Source organism: Microtus pennsylvanicus, chromosome 18 (assembly GCF_037038515.1).
Source record: "Microtus pennsylvanicus isolate mMicPen1 chromosome 18, mMicPen1.hap1, whole genome shotgun sequence".
Lineage (NCBI taxonomy): Eukaryota > Metazoa > Chordata > Mammalia > Rodentia > Cricetidae > Microtus > Microtus pennsylvanicus.
Window position 1 is genome coordinate 40,332,052 of NC_134596.1, and position 14,758 is coordinate 40,346,809.

At 47.5% G+C, this 14,758-nt stretch overlaps 1 protein-coding gene across 2 annotated transcripts in view; it reads left to right on the forward strand.

The window, feature by feature from the left end:
* Nucleotides 1-3,722: 3,722 nt before the first annotated feature.
* The window catches only part of Ints4 (integrator complex subunit 4), a 60,970-nt gene continuing 49,934 nt past the window's right edge, over nucleotides 3,723-14,758 (forward strand). Inside the window, exons 1-4 of one of the 2 annotated variants that reach the window (XM_075952459.1) lie at nucleotides 3,723-3,974; nucleotides 7,176-7,370; nucleotides 9,915-10,032; nucleotides 13,103-13,209. In XM_075952459.1, coding sequence (XP_075808574.1) covers nucleotides 3,921-3,974; nucleotides 7,176-7,370; nucleotides 9,915-10,032; nucleotides 13,103-13,209 — 474 coding nt within the window. In that variant the 5' untranslated portion in view covers nucleotides 3,723-3,920. The remainder of the gene's footprint in view (nucleotides 3,975-7,175; nucleotides 7,371-9,914; nucleotides 10,033-13,102; nucleotides 13,210-14,758) is intronic. The other variant, XM_075952460.1, reaches the window with a different exon arrangement.

The following is a 14,758-nucleotide window of genomic DNA, read 5'->3' on the forward strand; positions in this document are numbered from 1 at the left end:
ATGCTTCCCACATGATAGACACCCATTCTACCAAGAGAGCTACCTCTCCATTCCACAGGCGCTCTGTGGTGGCAGATTTATTTCACTGCCAATCAGTCAGCGCTGCTAACTCTTAACAAACTGTTGGGAGACATGCCGGCATTTCTGAGCAAATGGCACTGACAGCTTTGTTTGATGATGTTTACAGATCTGCTGAGAGGCTAGGAGCAGTTTTACTTTCTGTGATGGGGTAATAAAACTAGCACAACCCTCCCTTCTTGGAGCTCTTTCAGGGTGCTATGACTCTCTGCCATGGGTGGGAAGGCATGGTTGTTTCTGGGCAGTATAACAAAGTCTGTCTCCAAAGGTGTACGTTAATGCTCAAGTCAGATCTATTCTATCGTTACTTCTGCTATGCTCTGCCTGCAATTTTTAATGCCAACCAGAATTCAAAGGCTGGGAAGATGGAGTCTACTTTTCTTTTCTTTTGTTTCAGTGAGCCGGGTCTTACTGAGTGGCCAGAAACTCCTTATATAAACCAGACTGGTCTCAAACTCTTACAGAAATCTGTTTGCCCCTGTCTCTGGAGTGCTGAGATTAAAGGTGTGTGCCACCCCACCCGGATGACCCTATCTTTTAATGGAAGAAGTCTTAAAGTCACATTGACAGGGTTACACATAGAGCTAGCAGCAGGATCCTTGCTGAGAGAGCACACATGTAAACACACACACAGACAGAGTGAAGTCTAAGGAAATGGAGCTTTTATGCTTTTTAGACAAAGAACAATAAATCTGGGAAGGATGGCCTGATAATTGAAAACATAGATCAGATGACAAGCCCTAGAGACGTTCCTCAGAGACATGTCAGGGCAGAACGGAAAGCTAAGAGGAGAGGAAGGCTACTTCACAGTTTACTCCAGTTCACCGCAGTTCCAATTGCCAGTTTCTAGTGGCTAAAGCTTGGCACGTGAGTGACATTCCTCCTATGGTGTTCGTTAGCACGGCTTTATATAGAGGTGTGTGTGTGTGTGTGTGCGCGTGCGCGAGTGTGCTTTTGAGACAGGTACTCTCACTGGACTATTGATAATTTGACTAGGCTGACTGCCCCGTAAGCGCTAGGGTTCTGCTTGTCTTTGACTTCCTAGAGCTGAGGACACAGATCCCCACCTCTGTGCCTGGCTTTTGTATCAGTTCAGGGGTTCCAGTGTGCGGCAGGAACATAACTCACTGAGCCATCTCCTTAGTATCCTTCTACTCGGCAGTGTGTGTGTGTGTGTGTGTGTGTGTGTACACACACGTGGAGGCCAGAAAATAACCTTGGGTGTCCTTCCTTCAAATGACCAAGACCTAGATTTAGACATCCGGCACCCAGAACTGGTGTGGTGAGGCACGCCTGTGATGTCACCGCTGGATTCGGAGTCAGTCTAGCCAAAACAGCATCAGGGTCAGGGGTCAGTGAGAGACACTGTCTCAAGAAGCGAGGTGGAACCGGTTGAGGAAGATACCCAACACTGACCTTCGGCTTCTATAGCCATCCATGGACACACCACTCATACACACAAGGATTTCACTGTTAATTTAATTTAGTGTTTGCCACTAATTCGAGGAGCTGAAACCTTCGAAATCTTTTCCTTAGGCTGCTTTAATAATGTGGGACGCTTCACGAATCTGCATGTGCTCAGCTCAGTATCATTCCAATTTTACCCTGAGGTTGTTTGGTTTCCCATCCATAGGATGGCCTTGAATTCACTGTACCGAGATGGCCTTGAGTTCTCTAGCTCCTGGGGGCTGGGGTTACAGACTGAGGCACCACACTTTGTTTTGCTTGGCATGCAAACACATGGTTTTCGGCACGGCATTTCCATAATCGTGTCATTGTGTTTTGACTGTATTCATTTCTTGAACCACTACTGTTAGTCTCGGTTTTGTTAATTTCCCACATAAAATTATGGTTAGCACATGCTTGCCTTAAATTTCTTATAAAGCTCAGGCTAGCCCCTAAGAGTCTCCCTGTGGTTGGGAGTATGGGACAAATCCATCTAGCTAGTGGTCTTACATTTATTAGCAATTGGGTTTGAGAGGATAGCCAAATATTGGAATAGTAAGAACAGCTACTATTTATTCAAGAAACGGTTTGCTATTTCCTTTGACACAGCATACGCTCTGCTGTCTCTGAAGTCTGAGATATCGTCTTTTTCTATTGAAAATGTACCCTTAAAAAAAAAGGGCTGGAGAGATGGCTCAGCAGTTAAGAGCACTGGCTGAGTTCAATTCCCAGTAACCACATGGTGGCTCACAACCACCTGTAATGAGATCTGGTGCCCTCTTTTGGCCTGCAGCATACATGCAGATAGAACATTGTATACATGAGAAATAAATCTTTTTTTTTCTTTTTGGTTTTTGAAGACAGGGTTTCTCTGTAGCTTTGGAGCCTGTCCTGGAACTAGCTCTTGTAGACCAGGCTGGCCTTGAACTCACAAAGATCGGTCCACCTGCCTCTGCTTCCTGAGCGTGTATCGCCACTTCTCTGTGGCTTACCAGCTAAAGTTCCAGTGTCTTGTCTCCAGTGGAGCTACATGGCTTCTTCTAACTCTGCTTCCTTTCTCCAAGCATTCAGTTTAGTTTTCCCTGCCTACCTAAGTTCCACCCTATCAACAGTTCAAGGCAGTTTCTTTATTCACAAATGATATTCATAGCATAGAGGGGAATCCCACATCAACAGAGCAAGTTCCAGGACAGCCAAGGCTACACAATAAAATCCTGTCTCAAAAACAAAATTACAGAGAGAGAGAGAGAGAGAGAGAGAAAGAGAGAGAGAGAGAGAGAATAACCTTTGATGTATTTGGGTCTTTGTACTTACTAACCTCCTGTTTCCTCCCCTAAATATCCCATATTAACTTTTTTTTTGTTTGTTTGTTTTTCGAGACAGGGTTTCACTGTGGCTTTGGAGCCTGTCCTGGAACTAGCTCTGTAGACCAGGCTGGTCTCGAACTCACAGAGATCCGCCTGCCTCTGCCTCCCGAGTGCTGGGATTAAAGGCGTGCGCCACCATCGCCCGGCTAACTTTCTTTTCTTGTAAGTTGTAAAACTTGACAGTACCACATACATTCGCTTACAAGTTGTTCTTGTTTCTCTACTGTTTCATTCCATTGTAAGCATGTTTTTGTCGGGTTACACATGATCGGTACGTTTGTACCAGAGGCTCAGAGGAACGTTGGCTTCCTCCTCAGTCTCAAGATTCTTTCCACTCCTCCACAGCTATCAGAGGAAGTGTTGGTTCCTTTCCAGAGACACGGGGAGCACAGCACGCTGACTGGTCCGACAGAGGCTTGGTCCCAGAATTCTTGAAATAAATTTATTTATTTATTTATTTATTTATTTATTTATTTATTTATTTATTTATTTATTTATTTATTTATTTATTTATTATCTGCATGTCTGCCTGCAGGCCAGAAGAGGACGCCATATCTCATTACAGATGGTTGTGAGCCACCATGTGGGTGCTGGGAATTGAACTCAGGTCCTCTTATCCGTTGAACCATCTCTCCAGCCCAGCATTCTTAAATCTTTAGTCTTATAGTGGTATCATTCAGGAAAATGACCTCAAACCTTTCACTAATGCTCCAGGAAGCTTTTGCCTATATTTTGTGTGGTTTCCAGGTTTTCTTGTTTCTCAGGACACACCTCAGGGTTTGACGTCCAACTCTGCACCTCAGCCTTTGACTCGGTCCCGCCCTCAGGACGCGCGCGGACTTCCGTTTCCGCTGGAGCCAAGGCAGCCGGGTGGCCGGGCAGTCGAGCTTCAGGAAGCGGCCTCTCTATCCTGGAGCCGCAGTGCCTTGTGGGATCGCGGCGGAGTTTGGGGTGACAGAAGGGCTCCCCCCGCCCCCGCCACGCGCGCGCTCGCCCAGAGTACGGAAGCCGAGAGGGTCTGGCGCAGCCATGGCGGCGCACCTGAAAAAGCGGGTGTATGAGGAGTTCACGAAAGTGGTTCAGGTAAGCGCTGGCCGTCGGCGCGGGAAGATCGTCCTCGCCCCAGGCTGTGCTTCCACAGGGGCGTCCAGGCTCACGTGACCCTGTCCGGTTCCGGCTGCGCGTCGGGGGCGTGTGAGGTCGAGGCCGCTGGTCTCGCTTTTAGTCTGACTTTTTTTTCTTTATTTATTTTTGTTCTGGGGATGGAATTCAGGGTCCTACGCGTGCTAAGCATCACTCTACCTCTGAATCACACTCCCAGCCCACTTTAGAAACAAGTCACACACACCAAAAACCACACACAAACACCAAGATTATTATTAGGAGAAACAAAGTGCCGTGTAATTTTTCAAACTCTCTTCTCGGTTACCTTACTCTTATCTCTCACCGCTCGGTCGTGCCAGATCGGGTTCCGTCTGCATCTTCCTGTCCTCAGCTGGTGGCGGAATCCCCCTAACTCTCCCTCCCTCGCTTCAGAGACAAATGGGAAAATAAACCAAGGGGTCTGTAGAATTCTGGCCCCAGACAGAGCAGGCGAGAGTCACAGGACTGCCTCTTCGTCCTCCGTCGGAGTTTTTGAAAGATATGTGGACCAAGCCCTGTCAGGACGGTCACAGTGTTCTGTAGCGTGTCTGTAGAAGAGGTGAATCTTCATTCTGCATCTCAACCTTCCGTATCTATACATGCATATATAAAATGTGATGCAGCATTTAGATATTTTTCTTTTTTTTCTTTTTTATTTATTTTTATATTTGTTTTTTAGAGGCAGAGTTTGTGTAGCTTTGGAGCCTTTCCTGGAACTCACTCTGTACGCCAGGCTGGCTTAGAACTCACAGAGAACCAGAACAGTGTGTCAGCGCCCCTGGAACTGGAGACTGGAGTTACAGACTGTTGTGGGGCACCGTGTGGGTGCTGGGAGTGTGAGAACAAGTGCTCTTAGCCCTCAGTCATCTCTCGGCCAGGCGGTGTTGACACACACCTCTAATCCTAAAACACAGGAAGCAGAGGCAGGCAGATTTCTGAGTTCGAGGCCAGCCAGGGCTACATAGAAAATCTCTCTTGGAAAACAAAAAACCAACCAACTAAAGACAAAGTCCTTATAGAGCACGGGTGCCTCAGACTAGTTGTGTAGCTGAGGTTGACTGTTAGCTTCTAAGCCTGCCTGCACTCCTGTTTATGCAGGGTTGTGGATTGAACCTAGGGTCTCGAACATTCTAGGCTTTACTCTACAAACTGAGCTACATTAGCCGGGCGGTGGTGGCGCACGCCTTTAATCCCAGCACTCGGGAGGCAGAGGCAGGCGGATCTCTGGGAGTTCGAGGCCAGCCTGGTCTACAAGAGTTAGTTTCGGGACAGGCACCAAAGCTACAGAGAAACCCTGTCTCGAAAAACCAAAAAACAAACAAACAAAAAAAAAAAAAAACCGAGCTACATTCCCAGCAGCCTCTTGCGATAGCTTTCAGGGAAATTAGTTCTGAACTTTGGGTCAGGGGGTCCAGCTTTCCAGAGCTCCCGCACCCATGGCTTCCTTTCTGGAATTTTTGGTTCTGTATTCCTCCCTTCCCTCTCCCTGTATCTTTTGATTTTTTTTAAAACTATTTATTTACTTATACAATATTCTGTCTGTGTGTATGTCTGCAGGCCAGAAGAGGGCACCAGACCCCATTACAGATGGTTGTGAGCCACCATGTGGTTGCTGGGAATTGAACTCAGGACCTTTGGAAGAGTAGGCAATGCTCTTAAGCTCTGAGCCATCTCTCCAGCCCCCTCCCCGTATCTTCATTAAAGGGTTATTTCTATTTGTGTGTATGTCTGTGTGAATGTGTCCCATGTGTTTGCATACCACTGCAGCTGGAGTTAAACATACTTGTGAGCCACCCGACCCGGGTGCTCGGAACTGCACTTGGGTCCTCTGAATGACAGCCAGTGCTCCAAACCACCAAGCATCTCTCTAGCCCCACCCCAGTTCCTTTCTGTTGTGGAAAGTATAGGTGGAGCCTAACAAGGTTGGTTGCTTTGTTTTGCTTTTTACGTTGGAGGCATTCAAAGCAATTATGTTGTTACATAGTGTCTCTGCTTTCTCCCCTACATCTCTGAACTTGTGCAGATGTCTGTTTTACACAAAATGTATGCCGTTCTTCATTTCTTTGTGTCCTGTATCCCGAGTGGCCCTGTGTTCTTGCTTCAAGACCTGACTGAAGGTTCAGATTAGTTTCTGCTGCTGCTCCCATGTCGCTGTGCTGTGCTCTCCTGTTGGCTCTGGTCACCCAGTGCTGCTCAGGTGCCAGTGTACGTGCGTCCCCACCAGCATGTTCCCTGATGGCAGGAGTGATGGGACCTGGCTCCCTAAAACAGTACTGACCACGGCAGAGATTATTCCCCTCCTTACATATCCCCTGAGAGAAAAGTCAGTCCTCGGTTTTGAGCCAGCTGCAGTCCAGGTAACTCTGAGAACTAAATCTGGTGTCAGAGCCTCCCACCTCTGCCTCCCAGGCGCCGAGGTCGCAGGTGTCCACACGCAGCCGGCAGAAAACTCACTTTAAAGTGTTGTGTGCACAGTTAGCACAGAGCGAGGAAGTGAAATCTTTGTGCTCTTGGTGCTTCTTTCTTTGTTAGGAAAATGAGGAGGAAGAGGGGACCTGTGTGTGTCTAATGCTTATCACATGTATGTACAGTCAAACAGAGTAATTTACGTTTCTCACGGAACCTCTTGAAAGGGTATTGGCATGCTCTTCCTAGAGAGGAGAAAGCGTCAAGGAAGTAGAATTCTCATGATTTCAGAGCTGCTTTGTCCATGTCATATAATGTTCCTGACTACAATTTTCCTGATAGAGCAAATTTGAGGGAGATGATTGCCACCTGCCCTAATATAATATGTTAGAGAATAAAGAAAATTAGTGATTATGACATTTTTCTATACCTGCATATTTTGTTAGGACTTAAGCATTATTTTAAACGTTTACTTCTTTTGTACAACTGTGTGTGTATGTGTGTGTGTGTGTGTGTGTGTGTAAGAGTGGGTTCTGGTGATGGAACTCAGGTCACTGGCAGGCTTGGTAACAAGCACTTTTACCGACTGAGCCATCTCACTGGCCTTATGATGCTGTGTTTCTGAAGTTCCATTAGCTAAGCGTGTGTGTTAGAGAGGAAAAATTATTTCCATCCTACGAGCCCAAGTTAAATTTGCGGTCTCTGTTTTCACATCTTCTCTTTGCCTTCTTACAGCAACAGCAGGAGGAAATCGCCACCAAGAAGCTCCGGCTGACAAAGCCTAGCAAGTCTGCCGCCCTCCACATCGACCTGTGCAAAGCCAGCTCCCCAGCAGACGCTCTGCAGTACCTCCTCCAGTTTGCCAGGAAGCCCGTAGAGGCTGAAAGCGTGGAGGGGGTAGCCAGGATTCTCCTGGAGCATTATTATAAGGTAAGCAGTTGGTGGGGTCCCTTGTCAGAGCTGGGCTGTGCCTGCCTGCAGAGTGGGTTCGCAGTGCCAAGAAGCAGGAAGGTATTCCTCTGCGAGGCACCATGGATGCCAAGATGAAGGCGAGGTGCGCAGTCTGCAGAAGCTTGCAGGGTGGTTAAGTGGAGACAGACATGCAAATGGCTTGCCCAGAGGACAGTGAACTCTACGTAGAGCGGAGTGAGGGCACAAAGGAAGAGTTGGTGTCAGCCGTGTCTCTTCTGTGTTCAGCCCTGGAATGTGGTGTGCCCATTATCCTGCTGTCCTGTTGATTTAAGGCCTTCACACCTTCTGTAGTCACCCTCGTAACAGCGCAGGGTGGCGTCAGACCCCCTAGGACTGGAGTTATCAGAGGTCCTCTGTAAGAGCCGCAGCTGCTCTTAACTGCCTAGCCATCTCTAGCTCCTATTTATATTCATTTTGGTTTTTCGAGACAGGGTTTCTCTGTAGTTTTGGAGCCTGTCCTGGAACTAGCTCTGTAGACCAGGCTGTCCTCGCACTCACAGAGATCCACCTGCCTCTGCCTCCCAAGAGTGGGGATTAAAGGCATGTGCCACCACCGCCTGGCTATATTCATTTTTGCAATGTGTTTATCTTTATACTAGCTCTGGCTGGCTTCAAAGTACAAAGTACTGTCTCTTTCTCTCTCTTTAATTTTATTGTTTGTTATTGAGCACTACATTTTTCTCTGCTCCCCTTTCTGCCTCTCTCTTCCCCTTTAACCCTCTTCCAAGGTCCCCTTGCTCCCAATTTACTCAGGAGATCTTGTCTTTTTCTACTTCCCATGTAGACTGTCTCTTTTTTTGCACTTATACTTTAAGATTAATTTTACAAAAATGATGATTTCAAAATAATGTCATACTAAATGCATAGCATGCAGGATCTTTGGTCTTCTAACCATATCTGTTTCCTTCCCCTTGCTTGAGGCCTAGTTGTGTCTGGTTGCTTCCTCACAAAATAGATGGGCTGGGTGTGGTGGTGTATGCCTGTAATCCCAGTGCTGGGAAGGTTGAGGCAGGGGGATTGAGAGATTGTGGCCAGCCTGGCTACACAGTGAGCTTCAGGACATCTTGAGCTATAGAAGCAGACCTTATCTCAGAAAACCAAAACCTAGGCCAGGGAGGTTGGTTTAGTGGGGTAAAGGCACTTGCTATGTAAACCTGATGTCCTGAATTTAATTCCCAGAATCCACATAAAGAAGCTGGATGCTTGCAGGGCTGTAGTGGCGCACACCTTTAATCCCAGCACGTGGGAGGCAGAGGCAGGTGAATCTCTGTGAGTTCGAGGCCATTCTGGGCTACAGACCAAGTTCCAGGACAGCCAGGGCTATTACATAGAGAAACGCTGTCTCAAAAAGCCAAACGAAGCCAACCAACCAACCAAACAGAAGCTGGATGCTGTGGCACATCTGTAATCCCAGCACTCCTATGGAGAAATGGAGGCAGAAGCAGGAGAACCATCTAGAAGTTTGTAGACCCGTTAGCTTGCAGTGTGTAGCACAACAGAAACAAGAGAGACCCATTTTCAACGAGGTGAAAGCAGTGAGCCAACTCAGAAGTTGTCTTCTGACCACCACACATAACACACACAAATAAATGGGAAATAAAGAAGGAAAGCACAACCCCAAATATATAGGTGAGGGGTCGGTGGTGTGATCGCATGTGGACGGCAGTTTGATTTCCTCCAACTCCGGTCTAAATACTTTGGTCACTGGCATAGAAAGATGATTTAATGTCAGCACTGATGAGGCACCCCTCCCCCAAGTTTGTATCTTCATTTATCTTCTTCTCAGTGCTGGTGTTGCACCTCATTCTTGACTGTACAGTGTGGGGAAGAAAGGGGAGAAACTTCCTACCACAGCCATCTTGGCGACTGACCCCCTGCTCGTCAAGCTGACAAGACATCTCGTCCCAACCTTCTAAACAGGATCTGGTGATCCGCAAACGTTGGTGATAAAGGGTTCTTCCTAGTGATCACAGTGGTGGACGTCACTCCCAATCTGTTTCTTATGTATAGTGTTCTGCCTGCATATATGCTGCAAGCCAGAAGAGGGCACCAGATCTCATTACAGGTGGCTGTGAGCCACCATGTGGTTGCTGGGAATTGAACACAGGACCTCTGGAAGAGCAGCCATTGCTCTTAGCCTCAGAGCCATCTCTCCAGCCCCTGTCCCTCCCACTCTCTATGACACTCCACCAGCTGTGGTTCCAGCAGCGATGGTGTCCAGTGCCTGCCTTGTCCATGGGGAAAGCGGCTCTGACATCCATGTCAGCTGCACGTTCTTTTAGTGGTAGTAGTTAGCAACATTAGGAAGACATAAGCATTTTCACTTGCAGTACGGGGTGTCACAGCGGTAGAGGACGTGTCTTGAGTTGTATGAGTTATTTTTCAGAAGGGAAGCTCTAGTATAGCTGGATCTGTGAATTTCCTCTGGATGTGCGTTTCCCATGTCCTGTGTGTTCAATAGCTCAGAGCAGAACAGCAAATGACATTTGTTTTTTTTTCTAGGAAAATGATCCATCTGTGAGACTGAAAATTGCATCGTTGTTGGGCTTGTTATCAAAGACGGCAGGATTCTCTCCAGACTGCATAATGGATGACACCATTAACATCCTACAGAATGAAAGTACGTTGTCACTTAAAGGCTGTGTGGTCAGAGCAGAAGTCTAGTTCTTTACATACATAAGAATTTGCAACCAAGTTTTGTGTTGGTTGTTATTAAAAGAAACTTTTTTTTTTTTTTTTTTTAAGATAGGGTCTTGTCTGGATGGTGGTGGCGCACACCTTTAATCCCAGCACTGGGAGGCAGAGGCAGACCAATCTCTGTGAGTTCTGGGCTACAGAATGAGTTCCATGACAGGCACCAAAGCTATACAGAGAAACCTTGTCTCAAATAAAAAAATAAAAATAAATAAAAAATAATTCCAAGTATTCTATGGGAGGGGTGGTTTTGGTTTTGTTTGTTTGTTTTGGGTTTTTTGTTGTTGTTTTGGTGTTTTTAAGTCGTGGTCTTACTACGGAACTCTAGCTGGCCTTGTACTCACTATGTAGACTAGGTGGGCCTCACACTCACTCACTCTCCTGCCTCCTTCTCTGAGTGGTAGGATTAAGTGTGGTTGTGTGACTTGACACAGGCTTGAGTCTTCAGAGAGGAACGAGCCTCAGTTGAGGAAATGCCATGAGATTCAGCTTTAAGACATTTTCTTATTTCGTAATCAGTGAGGTTGCGGGGAGGGGGGCAGCCCATGGTAGGTGGTGCTATCCTTGGACAGGTGGTCCTGGGTTCTGTAAGAAGGTGGGCTAAGCAAGCCATGGGAAGCAAGCTAGTAAGCAGCTCCTTGCCCCCATGGCCTCCGCATCAGTTCCTGCCTCAGGTGATTATGCCCTGCATGAGTTCCTGCCCTGGCTTCCTTCAGTGCTGAAGTATAAGCCAAATAAACCCTTTCCTTCCCAACTTTGTTTCGGTCAAGGTGTTTTGTTGCAGCAATAGGAACCCTAACCAAGAGAGGTGGAGTCAGGTGTGGAGGCTAAGTCCTAGAGGGAGGGTGGACCTGGAGCTCAAGGTCACCCTTAGCTAGGCGTGTGTCCCAGGCTAGCCTGGGCTGTAGGAGGTGGGTAACAGTCAATGAAAGGCAGAGATCTGGGGATGTTTAAGGAACTGAATCGTGTTTTTTGACACAGCAGCAGAGAGTGGTAAGATGCTTTGAAGTTAGATGTCGGTCTTGAGAGTTGAGGAATTGAATGGTATTTTAGAGGGTGGACAGTGTGAAGGTTTTGGTTGAGGGCTTACAATGACCAAACCAAATTTTGTAAAGTATTTGGTACCTCTGGGGAATTTGGTTTGATATTGGGGCATCATTTACTGTCCCTGTGGAAATGTCCAGACTGTAGTGGCATTGTTGTGTGTGCATGTGTGTATGTCACACGTGTGCAGGTGCCCTTGGAGGCCAGAAATGGGTGTTGGCTCCCTGGGAGCAGAATTACAGGCAGGCAGTTGTGAGCTGCCTGATAGGGGTGCTGGGAAATGAGTTTCAGTCCCTGGGGTGGGAGCACACTCTCTAGCCCAGGATTCAAGATTTAGATTTGATTTTTTGATTTGTTAGCTTTTCATGGATGTTACATAAAGTTGTCTTTCTAAGGAAATAAATCCATTTGGTGGCAGTGGGGATGTTTTTGCCTCTTCTGTTTCCTGACACTTCCTTTCGTATCTGTGGCTTGTGTCACACTTGAGCCCTTTCTGCAGTTTGAACTGAGGGCCTTGACATGGTGGACAAGTGTCCACACAGAACTAAACTCCTGACATGCGCAGGAACACTGAACTACCTGAAATCCCTTATAGCCACCAACATGATGAGGACTGCATTCTGAAGACGGAAGGACATGCACACATGTGTGTGCTTTGTGTGTTTGCTCAAGTTTTACTACTGTTTTCACATGTTTTCCTTATGAAACAACTCCTCTGGTCACGTTAGGCAGTGATTTCAGCCGGCAGCAGATCTGTGTAATATTCACTGTCAGACACCCAATCCATCAGGACATGCACACAAGTAAAGACGTTCCAGAAGGGCCTGCTCGGAAAGAGGATGATCTGGTTGAGAAAACTGACACAGAGTTTGTTTGTTAGCTGTGTTACTTTTAATTCGGCTCTTTGCCTTTGACTGGGTATTTATTGAGCACATGATGAGTTGTTGAGATTTTGAGACCATGGAGGTGTCTGAAGCATGGTCTTTGTCTTCAAGTGTCTTTCCGTTTCTGGTACATGTGGTAGGAAAGAGAGTGAAGAAGAGATGGGCAGTTCTCTTGGGGAGCAGGACAGACTCTAGACGGAGTCACACTCAGGATTATTAGGATCCCCTGAAGACTGGGAGGACACCTCTGGGTAGTCAGGAGGTTGTACTAGATGGCATCCCTGTAATCCTGCGCAGGAGGCAGAGGCAGCAGGATTGGGAGTTCTGCATCTTCTGTCTTAACTGGGAGTAGGCTGCCCCATGAGACCCTGTCTCAGGCAAGGGGAAGAGTTGAAAACATGAAGAGAGAGCTACCCAGGGCAGGGTAGGTACCGTGGGAGGCCTGTTGTTTTGTTGTAAAGTCTCTCTCTCTCCTCACATGACCCCCACCCCTCATTTTTTTCCAGAGCTGATGATTGAACCCATGGCCTTGTGCTTGCTAGGCAAGAGCTGTATCACTGAAGCTATATCCCCAGCCCCTTCATGTACCTTTTTTTTTTTTGTTTTCTTTTGTTTTTGTTCTTCCAAACAGGATTTCAAACTCAGACATCTGCCTGCCTCTGCCTCCCAAGTGCTGTAATTAAAGTCATGACCTCCATACCCAGCTCAGAGTACCTTGTTTGTTTGTTTGAGTTTTGACACAGGGATGTTTTCCTGCTTTAGTCAACTTTCTGATTCACCAGCCAAGCCCTAGTTCCTTGTGGAAGGCTATTGAATTCATCACATACTAAATGTTTTTGGAGGACCTTCTTTGTGCACGGGACTATGCCCAATCCTGTGGAAGTCTCAGATTTTCAAGATCAGGTTCCTTTGAATATTTAGCTTTTAGTTGAAGGGATGAAAGATTAGGCAGTAGAATATACATGACAAATTTTAATAAATAAATAAGAATCAACATTTCTCCCAAAATCAGTTAGTGTTGGCAATGATCTCTGGGAGTTTTGTAACGCAGCCTTTTCTCTTTCCTAGAGTCTCACCAAGTCCTGGCTCAACTGTTAGACACTCTGCTTGCAATAGGCAGTAAACTACCAGACAATCAAGCTACCCAGGTGCGCTTAGTGGATGTGGCCTGCAAGGTAAGAGTATACTGGTCTTCGTTCTTGAACCAAGAACCTGTGGGAGCTTTGTGAACGCCGCCGGTGTAGTCTCTGAGCGAGAAGGGTAGGGCTCTCATTGACTGTGAACACTGCCCGGTGTAGTCTCCAGAGAAGGGAAGGACTCTCGGTGACTGTGAACGCTGCCCGGTGTAGTCTCCAGAGAAGGGAAGGACTCTCTGACTGTGAACACTGCCCGGTGTAGTCTCCAGAGTGAGGAGGGAAGTACTCTCGGTGACTGTGAACACTGCCCGGTGTAGTCTCCAGAGTGAGAAGGGAAGTACTCTCGGTGACTGTGAACGCTGCCCAGTGTAGTCTCCAGAGTGAGAAGGGAAGGACTCTCGGTGACTGTGAACGCTGCCCAGTGTAGTCTCCAGAGTGAGAAGGGAAGGACTCTCGGTGACTGTGAACGCTGCCCAGTGTAGTCTCCAGAGAAGGGAAGGACTCTCAGTGACTGTGAACGCTGCCCGGTGTAGTCTCCAGAGAAGGGAAGTACTCTCGGTGACTGTGAACACTGCCCGGTGTAGTCTCCAGAGTGAGAAGGGAAGGACTCTCGGTGACTGTGAACGCTGCCCGGTGTAGTCTCCAGAGAAGGGAAGGACTCTCGGTGACTGTGAACGCTGCCCGGTGTAGTCTCCAGAGAAGGGAAGTACTCTCGGTGACTGTGAACGCTGCCCGGTGTAGTCTCCAGAGAAGGGAAGTACTCTCGGTGACTGTGAACGCTGCCCAGTGTAGTCTCCAGAGAAGGGAAGGACTCTCAGTGACTGTGAACGCTGCCCGGTGTAGTCTCCAGAGAAGGGAAGGACTCTCAGTGGCTGTGAACACTGCCCGGTGTAGTCTCCAGAGAAGGGAAGGACGCTCTCACTGTGAACACTGCCCGGTGTAGTCTCCAGAGAAGGGAAGGACTCTCAGTGACTGTGAACGCTGCCCGGTGTAGTCTCCAGAGAAGGGAAGGACTCTCGGTGACTGTGAACACTGCCCGGTGTAGTCTCCAGAGAAGGGAAGGACGCTCTCACTGTGAACACTGCCCGGTGTAGTCTCCAGAGAAGGGAAGGACTCTCGGTGACTGTGAACACTGCCCGGTGTAGTCTCCAGAGAAGGGAAGGACGCTCTCACTGTGAACACTGTTCGGTGTAGTCTCCAGAGAAGGGAAGGACACTCAGTGGCTGAACGCTGCTCTCTTTAGTCGTTGGTGTTGGGGGGAAGTAAAGCTAAGTGCGGTAGTTATTCCTTAAAACAAGCGTGTTTATGTGTGTGTTAGGTGGGGAACAGGAGAGTCATGGCACATACTGGAAGTCAGAGGACACCTTGTAAGCGTTGGCTTTCTCCTTCCACCTTGTTGTTTTCGAGATTGGTATTGAACTTGGCTGCCACAGCCTTTGAGCCAACCTACTGGCCCCACTGTAATGATTCTTGTGAGAAATCACAGTAACTTGGGTTAAAGCAGCGGAAAGATGGACCATGTGGGTAGATTGTGAGAATCATTTAGAAAGTTGTCTTAAATTGATTTAGTTTATTTATTTATTTTTCT